The sequence below is a fragment of the Myxine glutinosa genome, chromosome 12, assembly GCF_964187855.1.
Source record: "Myxine glutinosa chromosome 12, kmMyxGlut1.1, whole genome shotgun sequence".
NCBI lineage: Eukaryota > Metazoa > Chordata > Myxini > Myxiniformes > Myxinidae > Myxine > Myxine glutinosa.
In genome coordinates, this window is record NC_136272.1 from 6,274,762 (window position 1) to 6,291,416 (window position 16,655).

The 16,655-nt window shown below is 41.4% G+C and overlaps 1 protein-coding gene across 1 annotated transcript in view; it reads left to right on the forward strand.

The window, feature by feature from the left end:
* Positions 1-16,655, forward strand: part of DNAJC7 (DnaJ heat shock protein family (Hsp40) member C7) — a 72,357-nt gene that overhangs the window by 14,906 nt on the left and 40,796 nt on the right. Inside the window, exons 2-3 of the mRNA XM_078766431.1 lie at positions 10,075-10,163; positions 16,046-16,170. Coding sequence (XP_078622557.1) covers positions 10,075-10,163; positions 16,046-16,170 — 214 coding nt within the window. The remainder of the gene's footprint in view (positions 1-10,074; positions 10,164-16,045; positions 16,171-16,655) is intronic.

Consider the following 16,655-nt stretch of genomic DNA (forward strand, 5'->3'; position numbering starts at 1 on the left):
CAGATCATGTGCGTCCTGAAGGAATATTTGGGGGACAGAGCACAGGCAGAGCTGGGGGAGCTAGGCCGGAGAGGAGTCGGTAGAAAACAAAGTCCACCAACCTGCCTGCGATGAGCAAGTGAAAGGCCCGCGGAGTTAGCTTCATCGCGGGAGATTCCAATGATTCTGAAAGCTTTGGTTTCAACAGCGTGAAGCCGAGTTAGGTGTGAGGCAGGAGCACCAGCCCAGGGGGAGGGGGGGAGGGAGCAGTATTCCATTGAGCTGCGGATGAAAGCCTTCTATGTGGTGAGGAGCTCAGGTGTGCCAAGGAAGGACTTCGCACGATGGAGAATGCCCAGTCGGCGACTGGCTTTGGAGGCCAGCTTGGAAATATGTTTTTCCCAAGAAAGATCATGGCAGATTGTGAGACCCAAGAGATTGAGTGACAGAACTTCTTGGAGAGGATTGTTGAGAAAGTAGATTTGAGAGTTTTCCAGACGGTCTTTACGAAGAGACATAGTGAGATTTGTCAGGATTTAAAGACATGTTCCACTTGTTTGCCCAGTCTGTGATTTTGTCCAGGTCTGCAGAGAGTGAGGAGTCTGTAGACTGCCGATCTGAAGGATGAGGAATGGAGTGGCAGAGAGTGGAGTCATCAGCAAAGAGATAGAGAGGATTTTCAAGAGTCAGAGAGATCATCGATGAAGACCAGAAAAAGCACAGGGCCCAGAACACTTCCTTGGGGAAGGCTGATGATTGGGAGCAGGCTGATTGGTCTGTAGTTGCAAGGATCTGTTTTTGCACCTTTCTTGTGTATAAGTGGTAATGTTGGATGATTTCCAAGCAGATGGTAAATGACCTTGAGCAAAAGAAAGGGAGAAGAGAACAGAGAGGGTGAGATAGAGTGGCAGTGCAGGATTTTTGGACCCTTGAGCTGATGCCTTCTGGTTCAGTTGCAGAATCAAAGTCGAGGTTTGACAGAAACTTCACCTTGTCTCCACCTTAATTCGTACCCAATTATTTTTTTCCCTCCGTTTTCATAATTATTTCCAATACTGAAGTTTTCCTTTTAGCCATCTGTCAGATTGAAATTCTTGACCTGACTGAACTGTTGAACTGGTGCTTCATAAGCAAGGCATCGTTAATTGCCTTGCCTTAACCTGAAAACCTGTCTGCGAGTATTAATCGGTAGACGTTAAAGATCCCACGGTCTCTTATGACAAAGACGACAGGAGTCTTAACCGGCACCCTGAACAAATTATAAGTTTCTGCATCGACTAATTCCAACCTCAAAGTTGCTCTGCTACACCCATCATGACCACTGGTCCATGGTAAAGCTGGAAACATGATCAGGATATGTAACAACACTTGTAACAATCCATATATTATGGAGCAAGTGTCTGTATTTATAATCTACTCCTCTGAGAAGATTTGACCAAGAAAGCTGAAACTTTCAGGGATTGAGGATGGCACCTCGTAGTTGTGCTGTCGGCATGTGCAATTTTGTTTTGATTAAATGAGGAAAAATTTCGCCCATCTCGCCATTTTCTTCCTTTGGTTGGGGAAAGGGGAACGAGGTGCAATTGGAATTATCCAAACTATAAAACTACTTCTCCTCCTCCCCTTCCCTTTATAAGTGGTGAGGTCCATTGTCATCAAGCATATGCCCTTCCTTGATCAAGATCCTCCTCCACTTTCCTCTGTCCTCGGCCAACTCTCTCCACTCTCCAACCACTCCAATTAATGCCCATGATTTTGGAATGAGATGTTCGGATGTCCACATACTGGTGTGTGCATGTGTGTGTGTTTTATTTATTTATATTTATATATATATATATATATATATATATACAGTGCATTCAGAAAGTATTCAGACCCCTTCACTTTTTTCACATTTTGTTATGTTGCAGCCTTATGCTGAAATCGTTGAAATTCATTTTTTCCCTCATCAATCTATACTCAATACCCCATAATGACAAAGAGAAAACAGGATTTTAGAAAGTTTTGCAAATTTATTAAAAAGAAAAAACTGAAATATCACTCATATTCACATAAGTATTCAGACCCTTTGCGATGACACTTGAAATTTATCTCAGGTGCCTCCCATTTCTCTTGATCATCTTTAAGATGTTTCTACACCTTGATTGGAGTCCACCTGTGGTAAATTCAATTGATTGGACATGATTTGGAAAGGCACACACCTGTCTACATAAGGTCTCACAGCTGACAATACATATCAGAGCAAAAACCAAGCCATGATGTCGAAGGAACTGCTTGCAGAATTCAGAGACAGGATTATGTCGAGGCACAGATCTGGGGAAGCCTACAAAAAAATTAATCTGCTGCATTGGAGGTTCCCAAGAGCATAATTCTTAAATGGAAGAAGTTTGGAACAACCAGGACTCTTCCTAGAGCTGTCCGCCCGGCCAAACTGAGCAATCGGGGAAGAAGGGCCTTGGTAAGAGAGGTGACCAAGAACTCCATGGTCACTCTGGCTGAGCTCCAGAGATCCTGTGTGGAGATGGGAGAAACTTCCAGAAGGACAAACATCACTGCAACACTCCACCGATCTGGGCTTTATGGCAGAGTGGCCAGACGGAAGCCTCTCCTCAGTGAAAGACGCATGAAAGCCTGCTTGGAGTTTGCAAAAAAGCACCTAAAGGACTCTCACTGTGAGAAACATGATTATGTCGGCTTTCATGTGTCTTTCACTGAGGAGAGGCTATATATCGTATAGATATATAGATATATAGATGTATAGATATTAGGGTGCATCAAACCCCCAACTATTTTAAAAAAGATGATGGATTGAATCTGTCCCAAATTTTATTTTGTTCCAATCATAAAATAAGTTGCTATGCAAAATTGGTAAGGTTTGGACATCATCTTCTGGGTCCACCTCACCATTTCATATTTGAGTCGGTGGTATCAGAGTTGGAAATTTGACACGCAGCTGTTTGAGGCCATAAATAAAATGAAAGGATTGACTGATTGCTACATATAATAACTCTTTGTAAAGGTATTATTGTGCTCTGTAGCAATATATCATCATCATAGGGATAGGGATACAATTCATTTATATACAAATAGTCAAAATAATGATTTTTTTCAAAATATGGATATAAAGCTAAATGAAGAGTATTTTTAAAATATAATATATAAATTAAAGAATATCCTGAATGTTGTAGTCATCTTGCCTTTACAGAGATCTTTTAACTCGACAAGATGATTAAAACAATTATTAGGCTATACTCTAATAAAATTGGATAATTGATTTATTTGTTGTACATAATTATGAAATGACATTATTGTTGCTAATACTACCTTTTTCTTTCAGATAAAACAATGGATGGCACAGTAAAGAAAGCATCTGTTGCAACAAGAGAGTCCACCAAGGTGTTTGGTCTTGGAAGTGCCATAACTGAACAAGATTCCCAGATCAATGGCACCAGACTTCCAACTTGTTTACAAGTACTACGTTGTTTCATGTGGCACACGGAAGATGGCAAACTTGAACGACGCTCTCGGTGGGAATCAGAAAAGCTTGTACTGCAGAAAGTGACACCATTTTATGGCAAGGCTAATATTCCTATCATCTCTGAACGCAAGGCTATTGAGAAAATTATCAAACTTGCAGATGATAATTCCAAGCTTAGATCAATCCCTATCAACCAAAGAACAACTCCAGCAAGCATCACAAAGGTGAATCAAATGGAGATGAAATTTATGGAGACATTTCCCTTGTGGCCCAATGATGCTAGTTCTCACATCAAGAATCCTGAAGACTTAGCATTCCTGGAATCTATGAAGACAGATCGCTGTGCAACATTTGGCTGCCAAGATAAACTGTTGGCAGATAAGATGCAGCGTAAAGTGAACCGCGAGGAAAAAGAATCAGAGAGGCGAGCAAGTATGGAGCTGGAGTTCAACATAAATACTACAACCACTGTGTATAATATTAGTGACAGTGATGAAGAAGTAACTCTTGGACCTTCAACAAGCACACCAACAACCTCAAGAAGTCATCATCGTTTAGTTAGACCTGGCACATCAGTTTTCATTCCACATGACATCCTGAAGAGGCCCAGTCTTGTTTCACTGGCAACAAGGATGAAGATGACACCAACCCAACAGGCTGCTTTCACAGAAGCTCTTATTGAAGAAACAGGAGGGGATGTAGCGAAGGTGTCAACATCATATGCTACAGCAGATAAATCAAGATGCAAAATTGGACAGCATATTGCTACTACCTGTAAGGACAAATGGATACCTCCGAAGCTTGCTACGTTGCACTGGGACTCAAAGCTGCTTCCATGCTTAACTAACCAAAACACTTTTGAAGAACGCCTGGCTGTGCTTTTGGGTTCTCAAACTGATATGAAGCTGCTGGGTGTTCCATCCTACAAGCCTGGAACAGACCGTAAATCTGGAGATATAATTGCTCAGCTGACTAATAACCTACTTAAATCATGGAACTGCCAAGAGAATGTTGTCAACTTGACATTTGACACAACTGCATCTAACACCGGCCACATCAGTGCAGCTTGTGTAACAATTCAACAACGGCTTAACAAAGCTCTTCTGTGGTCAGGCTGCAGACACCACATTGGTGAAGTCATTCTTACGCACATTTTTACTGATCTTAAAGTTGAAGCATCTAAGTCACCAGATATCTTCCTCTTCTCAAGGTTTCGCAAGAACTTTGAAATGTTTCCACACACATTCAATGAACCACTTTCACGATTTGATCCATCTCAACTAAATGAAGCAGCAACAAGTTTGACAAGTGACTGGCAAAATAATGTTCTCAGACTCTGTCACACCGAGCAATCTCTAAGACGTGATGATTATTTGGAATTTGTTGATCTGTGTACTGTATTCCTTGATGGTGAAGTAGCTGAACATCAAAAAACCTTCAAGCGTCCTGGTGCACTGCATAAAGCCAGATGGATGGCGAAGCTCCTCTACTCAATCAAATTATGTCTCTTCGAAAAACAAATCGCTGATCTTCCAGCAGGTACAATTACCACAGAAAAACAAGTGCCAAAGATCAGAGAATTTGTCACGTTTGTCACTCTAGTATACAGCTCCTGGTGGATGACATGTACCTCTGTCACCGATGCCCCATGGAATGACCTGCAGCTCATCTCCAAACTGAAACAGTATGAAGCTGTCAATGCTGGAATCTCAAGAAGTGCCCTGAAAGCCTTCAAACGACATCTCTGGTACCTCACAGAAGAGATGGTTCCACTTGCCCTCTTCAGCTCAGTTGTTCCTCATGACCATCGCCGTGCTCTGGCAGACAGACTTCTGGAGGTTCAGCCAGATTTTCCAGTAACCAACCCCCAAGGACGGTTTGGTACTGGGTTTGGAAAGCCCAGATTTCCTGATGACTTGACTGAGAAGACCACTCTGGCTGATTTTGTTGGACCAGATTCATGGTACCTATTTCATCATCTGAAGCTTGACTGGGCATTTCTAGTTACCGATGTTCAAGAATGGACTAACTCTGCAGCCTACCAGACATCATGGACTAATGTTGAAGCCTTGAATGTGGTGAATGACTCTGCAGAAAGGGGAGTTAAGCTTAGCTCTGACTTCCTCTCAGCAGCCAGAAGTGAAGACCACTACCAAAATGTGCTACAAGTTGTTGAGCACAACCGCAAGGAGAAACCGAATCTTCGAAAGCGAGCAGCTCAAGACTAAACTGTCAGAAATATCCCTGAAAACTACAGTATCTTTGTTTTGTTTCTATTTTCATGTTCATCCATAGTCAGATGTACTCGTATTAAGATGATAAATGCTAAGATTGTGTATATATGATTCTACTGTAATAAAAATTATATCATTCTGGTATCTATAATACATATGATTATACCAATAAAATCATGATTTTGACTATTTGTGTATAAGTGAATTATATCCCTATCCCTATGATGATTATATATTGCTACAGAGCACAATAATACCTTTCCAAAGAGCTATTGTATGTAGCAATCGGTCAATCCTTTCATTTTTATTTATGGGCCTCAAAACAGCTGCGTGTCAAATTTCGGACTCTGATACTACCGACTCAAAATCTAATTTGCTGAGGTGGACCCAGAAGATGATATCAAAACCTTACCAAATTTTGCATAGGAACTTTATTTTATGACTGGACCAAAATAAAATTGGGGACAGATTGTTTTCTTGACATAGGGGCGTTTGATGCACCCTAATATATATATATATATACAGTCACGTGAAAAAGTAAGTACACCCCATGTAAAGTTTTGACTTTTTCAACATATTTCAACATACAGCTATTTGATCTTCATTTCAACAATATTGATAGATAAAGTAGGAAGGAGGGAAGGAAGATAAACAGAAGGATGGAAGGAAGATAAAGAAGGAAGGAGGGAAGGAATATATATATATAGATGATAGATAGATAGATAGATTATTTATATATATATTGTTGTGGAAATGAGAATTGTTTTTTTTATTGTTGTAAAAATATCACCCTCCTTCCTCCAGTTGTGTATAAAGGTCAAAGGGCGTCCCTTAGTTAGGTCATATACAATCACGTTAGCCAATCATAGATTTCCTCCTTGTTGGTAGTTATTTCCTTATTCTGTGTATTAGGTTAAGGCTTTGTCTTCCATTAATTAATACTCCATTGCACCGAATTCAAATAGAGTAGATTCCCTTTCATTCCCATTCCCAAAGCCTCGATTGCCAACTGCATTCGCCGCCATTGCCATGTGCTCCGGCTCGGAGAAGAAAGGCGTGTCTCCACCTCGTCATAGAAAGGAGGAGTGAGTCGGCCCCGCTCAACCAACCCAGCCAAAGGGGTTTGGCTTGAGCGGGCGGAGAAAGAACGATCGGGGAGGTTCAAAAAGGTTAGAGGGAGGGGCATATTCAACCCGCACCACGAGGCCCCCACTGGAGATGAGTCAAGACGAGCTTCAGAGAGAAACGGGAGACGCGTCCTGAGACGAGCTTCAGAGAGAGACGGGAGACGCGTCCTGAGATAAGCCAGAGAAGCGGCAGATGAGCATCAGCCTTGAAATCCACCACCACCAGCTTGGAGCCACGCAGCTTTGACTCCGCCAGGGTGCTCGTATCGTGGCAGACCGCAGCTAGGGCGTTGACGGCGGCTGCTGAACGTGCCGATCGAGAAAGGGCGGCGGCTGCTGACTCCCGGGCCTACTGTGCTCCGGTTCGATCGGAGCGTTCCTCTCCTTCCAGTCCTTTCATTCCTGCCTGCAATTTCCCCATTCGTGTGAGTTTGCTCGCAGTCTGTTTTGTGTGTCTTGTCCTGGGTTATTAATTAAGACTGCATAGGTAAGCTAAGGTGCACTGTCCGCTTCTTCTTCTTCTTCTTCTTCTTCTTCTTCTTCTGTTTTTACTTTATTATCCTTCCTTCTCCTTGGTTCCTTTCATTGTGTAAATAATAGTAATAAATATAGTAGCATTTCCAACCCTGTTGCCTTCGTCTTCCTCTTCTTCACATCCTTGTCGTTTTGGTGATTTCCCAATTGAATACCGGTGGCACGATTTGGCCAACGTTTAAGGAATCGGGTCTAGTCTTGGTAAACGGCTCACGCCGCAGTTTGCTTCGCTCGGCGCAACATCCATTACGCTGCGGCCGTGAGCGGGGGGTGTTCCTTCGCGTACCGGGAAGCGCTGGTATTTAGGTCATCGGACTTGTGGGCCTAAAACCCTACCCAGTGCCGACCGGGCGTGGCGTCATGCCCCCGGGACCACGTCGTTCAGTAACAGACGAGGGGCTTAATCCCCCCCTCGATAACGGGAACCGAGGCTGACGTCGGGTTAAGTAACAATATATATATATATATATATATATATATATATATATATATATATATATATATATATATATATATATATTGTGGATATGAGAATGTTGTTTTTTTATTGTTGTGTAATGAATTGTAGTAAAATGTCACCCTCCTTCCTGCAATTGTTGTTGTATAAAGGTCAAAGGGCGTTCCCGTAGTTAATTCCATAAAACATACACGAAGGACACCATATATCCCTGTTCACTAGTTATATCCTTATTCTGTGTATTCGGCTAAGGCTTTGTCTTCCATTAATTAATACTCCATTGCACCGAATCAATTAAGAATAGCTCCCCTTCAATAATTCCATTTCCCAGCCAAACTCTCCATCTCTGGGTAAAGCAGTTCACAAGCGTGGGGTGCGCGCCCTCTCATTTCGCTGCTATAGTGAATATGTGCACCGTGCTCTGTTTGAACAGGAGGGGCGGGGTCGCCAGGGAGAGGCAAGCCCAGGGCGCGCCACGAAGGGCGGGGCTGTTCAGCCCCATGCCCAAATAAGGAAACAAGCCCGTGGCTCGCCACGAGGGGCGTGCCGTCGGCGCCATGCCCAAATAAGGAAACAAGCCCGTGGCTCGCCACGAGGGGCGTGCCGTCGGCGCCATGCCCAAATAAGGAGACGAGCCCGTGGGATTGCCATAAAAGGTCACGAAACAGAGCACGGGGGGGAGGGCGGTACCGAAACCGACGAGGGCGTGACAGACCCGCGCTGAAGGTATGAGAGAAGGGTGCAACGATCGCTGGGAGAAGATACACCAGAGATACGGCAGATGAGTCCAGGTGCGTAAGAGGGTTGGCATTCCACCGGGAGAGAGTTGAGAGTTGCACCGGAGTTGCGTGAGAGATACGGAAAGCCTTTGGGTGGTTGTTTGTTGCGTGAGAGATACGAAAAGCCTTTGACAAAGAGCCGCTTCAACCAGCCCCGTTTCAACCAGCCGCGTGAAGCCCTGACGGGGCAGCGAGTGACCCTGCCGGTGTGCGGTGTAAAGCCGAATACAAGGAGCTGCCGGCTCCTCGCTTCCCGCCCGGAGTGGACCTGCTCGCTGTGCCCTGTGATTCCACCTGCTCATCCCTCCAAACGATTCCTGCCCTTCCATCCTTTTGCGTACGTGAGTTTGTTTTGTTTGTTCTGTCCTGGGTAATAAGTTAAGCCTGTTTAGTTAAGCTAGTATTTTCACTGTGTCTTTCTGGTCCGTCCCTCTTTCTGCTTTATTTTCTTATCTTTCCTTCTTCCTTGGTTTCTTTGGTCCTGTACATAGTAATAAATTATATTCATATTGCAAAACCTTTTTGTCTTCTTCTTCTTCTTCACATCCATGTCGCCTTTGTCTTTTCCCTATTGAATATCTGTGGCGCGATTTTGGCCAACGTTCAGGAATCGGGTTAGTCGGGGTAACTGTTCGGGCGCGGCGGGCATCCGCTCGGCAAACAACATCCTAGCCGCGTCCGTAACAATATATATATGTATATATATATATGTATATATATGTATATGTATATATATGTATATATATATATATATATATATATATATATATATATATATATATATATATATATATATATATATATATATACATATATATATATATATATTTTTTTTTTTATATATATATATATATATATATATACACACACATACACACATATGTGTGTGTGTATGCACACACACATATACTTGCACACATACATACATATAGATACACACACATAATATATATGACGTTCCCCTCGACTGCAGATACACCAAGTCGTAGATGGGTTCCTGAAAACTGAAGTTGTACGAAATTATGTTACTGTATTCTGATACGATTTTCCAATATACAGTGTTATAATGGAAGGATGTGTTTCCAGGGAAAACATTTTTGGTCACCCTACTTAACTTGACTGAAGTATGTTTTACTTACAGTATATATTACAGATTAGACATACTTAAGTACACTTCACTTAAGTATCACATGGTGACACGTGAGACTGCAGATAAAGCGACGCGACTTCCGCCGAGCACTTGCCATGTTGTCTGTTCTCCACCAGCAGGTGACGTGACGCTGCTTCCAAACTACTTTATTTTAAGATTTCACAAGGCACACGACATTACAGTACTGTATTGTACTTTAAAATCTCGAAGGATGTTGTATCGGACTCGTGAGACTTAAATTAACTTGTCCCATAATGTGTTAACGTGTTTCGATCGAAACGACGCAAATATGCTTAACATAAATTGGCGACTTGCTGTACGATGTTTGTCTTGCAGTCTTGCTGAACATTACAAGGTCAAAGGGAACGAGTGCTACGTGGACAAGCGTTACCAAGAAGCGTATGAGCTTTACACCAAAGCTATAGGTATGTTCTAATACGTACCATTAACGTTTTAGCATTTGTTTCCATTTAAAACTAGAATGGCACTCGGTCGAGCACATACCTCTGCCAGGCTGAACAGCTTATGTTGTGTGTTCCACTGATAGGTCGGGTCTGGATTCAGACCTGAACTAAAAGCTAATCGGCTTCTTCTTGTCACTTACCCGACTCATCCACCATTTATTGTCAAAATCTATCCACAACCTTTTGAAATATACCATGCTATTTTTCGTGTTTGGCCCTACCACGTAATGGTGAAGAATCGCTTTAAGAAATTATCTGATCCGGATCTTCGCCAAAATTTAATAATTCCGTCCATGTCACATTCCCATCGTCTTCACCAAATTTCAGCCGAATCCGTTCACAACTTTTTGAGATATCCTGTTCACAAGCAGACAGACAAACAGAGACAGGGGTGAAAACATAGCCTCCGTCCACCTTCAGTGGCAGAGGTAACTGGTTTTCCATAAAAATTCATTGATTTGAAAAAAATGACAGTGGCCTTTGCAGAGGAATGGTTCTGAGATGGTAATTTCAAAACATATTGTTGGATGGCAATGGAGGATAAAATTTTGAGGAATGCAGAAAAATACAATGTGCCGTCACGTTCGTGAACACTGATGAGTAATAAATATAACCACCTTTAGAGGCCATTTTTCCCCACAAAGCGGGGGTTGGCCTTTTTCGGGAACCGTGGTTGTTGTTGTTTTTCTGTCCCCTTTTTGAAGCAATGTTTTACGGCCGGATGCCCTTCCTGACGCCAACCCTTTTTGCCGCCTTTAACGACAAACAGGGAATTACCAGTGAACTGGTACTCAATGAGTGCAGCAATGAACACTGATGAGTGCAGCAATGAATTTGTCTTCATGAGATTTTCATGACTCCGCAGACTTTCGGGTTGCCCGTCTGTCTGACCGTCCATGATAGGTTTTTGTTATCACTATAACTTGAGTACGGCTAAGTGAAACGTGGTGCAGGTATGTATAATGAGATAAAGATGAACTGATTAAATTGTGGGAGTCACGAGGTCAAAGGTCAGAGGTCATGTTAGGTAAAAACCCTGTTACCGTGATAACTTGTGAAGCAGTGATGGGATTTTGACTAAAGTTGGTATAAGGATATATTATGATGAAAAAATGAACTGATTAGATTTCTGCATCAAAGGTCAAAGATCAGAGGTCATGTCAGGTAGAAATCTGATATTTGAGAACAACTTGAGGGATTGAAATCAAAGTTGGTGCAAAAATATATAATGATGTCATAATGTGGGTGGAGGCATATCGGTCGCCATCGCGATGTTGAAGTGGCTTTCTAGTTATTTTGGGTTAGGGCGACTTGTGCGGTGCTGGAAGTTGCCACCATCTCATAGGTTACATTTTCCTTCCCATCCTAATTTGCCGTGAGTGCATTGTCACCTGCTAGCTACAGTGGACTGGCATTTCCCTGGTGTTGGGCTAGCGGCTAGGGTGCCAGCTTAGGATCCTAGGATCCTGGGTTCGAACCCCGGTCAATCGCTGAATTAACGCCAGGGGGGTTGACTCAGCCTGTCATCCTTCCGAGGTCGGCTAATTGAGTACCAGTTCACTGGTAATTCCCTGTTTGTCGTAAAAGGCGACAAAAAGGGTTGGCGGCAGGAAGGGCATCCGGCCGTAAAACACTGCTTCAAAAAGGGGACCAAAAAACAACAACAACCACGGTGCCCAAAAAAGGCCAACCCCCGCTTTGCGGGGAAAAATGGCCTCTAAAGGTGGTTATTATATATATATATATATATATATATATATATATATATATATATATATATATATATATATATATATATATATATAATATAATAAGACATGTGAGCCTTGACTCCCCCACCTTGAAGGTCATGATTGAACTAGCTGGGTTTATATAGCAATCTAATCGTGGGAAAACAATTATTTTCGGACTGGCTTGTTTTCCGAATAATACGAGAGTTACTTGAACTCCTTATCTCGTGCAGTCTTGAGAAAAAATGACATGAGCAAGATCTACGAGCAGCAAATTTGATTGGTCAAGACAATGTAAAATGCCGTACTGTTTTGTCCAAGCGCTGCTAAATGAAAGGTTTTTGAAAGTGCCAAAACAGTTATTTGTGTTCTCCATTGTTCAAGTATATAATTCACTGGAAATAAAATAAAGATTCATTTTTATTCAATTTCATCATACTAAAATATGCAATTTCGTCTGTCTGTTTGTCTATCGGACTGATACATTCGGTCGTTACTTATCCAATCACAGCCAAACTTGACAGGGAGACTAAGGGTAACATGACGGAGGTTGCAACAACTTTACTTATCCTCACCCCAAGGGGTTTTCCCCGCCAAGGGGATTGTGTTGAGGTTATAGCCCTATTAAAATAGCTTATCGTGGCGTTATTCCAAGACAGCTTCTAATAACAAAAGTAATAACACTCGTGATAATAGGATAATGTTAGTTATTATAAAGCAATATTCATACTAACTAGATGGGCCACTTTATAACTGCGGGCAGTTATGACCGAGATACAATCTGCCCCACTTTGATACAAACCCATTTTCATCGGATACATGACCCAGTGACCCATGACGTCCTCTTTATAAAACTGAATTCAGAATTGGATTTTATATATTTAAAAAATATATGAGGGGTCTTTTGGGTCCTCTGGGTCTTCATGGTATTTTGGGGGCAAGGTGGTCTTAAAAGGTCTTCAAAGGTCTAAGGGATTTCAGCAGTCCAAAAGTTTGAAAGATACATTTTGATTGTATGTAATTAATAGACGGGATGCAACTGAGTTCAAATAGTATGTAATTAATAGATATACTGAAAAGTTACGTGGTTGGAGAAGATCAAATTGAAGTCGTTTCTTGAAACAGTAAAAAAATTCTGTCTGCCAGACCAATCACGTTGAAATTTTATACCCTTGAAGTATTCCCCTTGACAACTAGTTCATAATTTGGACATTTCATGTCTTTGGATGGAGCGGTTCAAGAGGGAATTTTAAAAAGATTTTTGTTCAATCCAATATGGCTGCCAGACTATGGCTGCCATATGGCTGCCAATATGGCAATATGGCTGCCAGCCAGAGATGGCTGTGGCCTATGATTTATTCGAAAACACCCTGGTATCCCCAGTGATTGTGGAGCATGTGTGTGAAGTTTCCATTCGATCTCTCCAGCCGTTCTGAAGGAGTTGATTTTTAAAGGTTTAGTCTTCAAAAAATCATAGCTGTCGAGCCATGTGACCTATGACGTCATGGCCAGCGATCCTTTTGTTCATCATGGATAGGCACTCATGCCTGTAAAGTTTCGGCTTGATCTGTTTAGCTGTTTCAAAGAAGAGTTTTGAAGGTGTTCATGTTCAATCCGATATGGCTGCTGAACTATGTGACCTATGACGTCATAAATTTGCATTCACCAATATAATTGTTGCGTAGATCACGCTCGATAAATTTCAAGCTGATTGGATTAAGTGTTGTACTTGTCGAATTATGACGTCCACACGTACCGATGCCCTCAAGGTTAACAACACTTTTTTTTTTCATCAAGCGCTTTTGGAGATAGAAGTCCAAAGTTTTTTTTTTCCAAGATGGCACCCATACCATGCACGTGACCTATGATGACATAATTATCACGATAAAAATCTGCATGAGTAGGTGCATACTATGGTGAAAATGTTGTCAATTGGGCCATCTGTTGCTGAGAAAATTATTTTAAAAGCAAATAAACCCGCAAAATCACGGCGGAAGAATAATAGTAAATAATCTGAACAAAGACAATAGGCATCTATCCTGGAAGGATTGGATCCCTAATAATATCCCCTCTCCCCAAGGGGTTTCCTCCTTGGGCAAACGGCGTGTTAATGTTTAGAAATCCCTTATAGTGGCATTTTGTGGAAAACTTTTACCACAATGACTGCCATACCACATGACTGATGATGTCAGAGTTTGCAAAAACAAGACTGTCATGTGTAGTCAATCATACGTATGAAGTTTCGGATTGATCCGTTCAGCAGTTCTAGCGATGTAGATTTTCAAATGTTTCTCTTAAATTCAAGATGGCTGCCATACCATGTGACTGATGACATCATAGTTTACAAATATTTTCTCCCCATCAGTCGTTGACCATTTGTATGACATTTCACATTGATCCATTACGCGGTTCTTCAGAGGAGATTATTTAATTTTTTGCTTAAATTCAAGATGGCGGCCAAACCACATGGCTGATGACATCATAGTTTGCAAAAAAAAAGATTCTCCCATCGGTATGTAAACATGTTTCAAGTTTCGGATTGATGGGAAGCAGTTTCGTAGAAGTGGTATTTTAAAGTTTTATTTTTAAATGCAATATGGCAGCCAAACCATGTGACTGATGAGCTTCTTTTTTTTTGTTTTTTTGTTTTTTTTTTCAATGCCGCTGCCTCCGAAGGTGGCTGGAGGGCATTATGTTTTCGGGTTGTCCGTCCGTACAGGCTAAATCTCGTTTTTCTCAGCAACCACTGTCCAATTGAAACGAAACTTTCAGGGTAGGAGTGACACCAATGCAGAATGTTTTTACGATAATTGTGACAGCATAGGCCATGTGGTATGGCAGCCATTTTGGATTAAACACAAATAATTTTAAAAAAAATTCTCAGAAACTGCTGAATGGAAAAATTTGAAACTTGACACATTGTCAAGTACTCCCAATGGGGAACAAAAGTATGATAATGATGACATAGGTGAAGTGGTATACCAGCCAAGAATCTTTTAATCGAATTCCTTATCCTAAAAATCAGAAATTGCATGCACCTGATGTGACCCATTTGTATTGAAATATTAAATTTATGATATCATAGGTCACATGGCATATTTAATTGCATTTAACCATATAATTTAATTGCATTTAACCAATTGCATTGCATATTTAATTGCAGCCATATTGCATTTAACCTAAAACCTTTAAAAAAAACATCTCCCAAACCACCAAATCAATTGGCTCCAAACTTTGTGGGTCATTGACTAGGCTTGGTCATTAAAAGATGCTCATGAAAACATCATTGGTCACATGGTGTGGCAGCCATATTGGATTGAAGGGAAATATTAAATAATTATATCTCTGAAACCGCTAAATTTTACAAATTTCATCGAACACCACTCTTGCATATAGTTTGAAAATGGTGATGTCGTAGGTCACGTGGCAGCCATCTTGGATAGAAAAATGAACCCTATCCGATCAACACGAAACCTCACAAACGTGATCCCCTACCCATACATATGCGGAGTGTACATTTTTTTTAAGGTCATACGTCACATGGTGTGGCATCTATATTAGCTTGAAAGCCGATAAATTTTAAAAAATCCTTTCTCTGAAACCGCTTCACCGATCGATGTGAAACCTGTTATGGCTGGTGAAAATGTGATACTTGAAAACAGCTGAAGGGATTTAAATCAAACTTTTTAAATTTTAGGACAGTGAACGAGGGCATCTACCCGTTGTGGGACTATGTGGAGGCATATTGGCGACAGTCGCATTGCTCTAGTTTGGCAAACTTATTTTCATGATTAGGCTCCAAATTAAAATAGATCTTCGTGTGGACTCACTCGCACACTCATTCATTTATTTTCAGACCGATTACGATAGCCTATCTCCTTCGGGTTTGGCCAATAATTTTCTAAGTATAGTTTGCAGAATTTGGTGTACCGCAAATACATTCTGAAAGGTCTGTCTTGTAGTCCGATGCTTGGAGCTAAAAGCGCATTTCATCTCGAATCAAAGCTCAATACCTGTCTGATTTATAACAATGTTTCCTGCTTATGGTTGTGATGAGTATGCTGATTTTGACGGTTACAATAATGCCGATCATTACTCATTGCTTGTGAGCAGAGACGTGCCCCATGAACTTGAACTACTACAGTAACCGCGCTGCCACACTCATGATGCTTTCGAGGTACCAGCATGCTCTGGAGGATGCTCAGCAGGCGGTCAGGATCGACGATTCTTTTGTGAAAGTTAGTATCATTCATCCTCTGAGGGTTAGGGTTAGGGTTTGTCACCATTGTTCTCAACACACACTTGTTGTTTCTCAAACTTATTACTTGCAAAATCGATGATTTTTCAAGTATATTGGTCGGTTGCATTTGTGGTTCTGTCTGTGTCTGTCTGTTTGTTTGTTTGTCACCGGCCTACAGGTCACAATTCTAAACCGATCGTCACGAAACTTCAAGTTTTATGTCGTCCCAATTGAGAAGCCTATTGATTTTCAGGTCAAAGGTCATCGAAGTCAAATTTCTAAAATCGCCATTTTTAATCCGATTGACTTGAAAATTGAATAGCATTTGTATATCGAGTCACTAAATTGGGAAATGAACTATTTTTGAGGTCAAAAGGTCAACTCAAGGTCAAATTTTCAAAATCAATTTTCATCTGAAAAGCCGTCATGTTTCAACCGACTGACTTGAAAATTGAACAGCATTTGCATATCGAGTCACTAAAT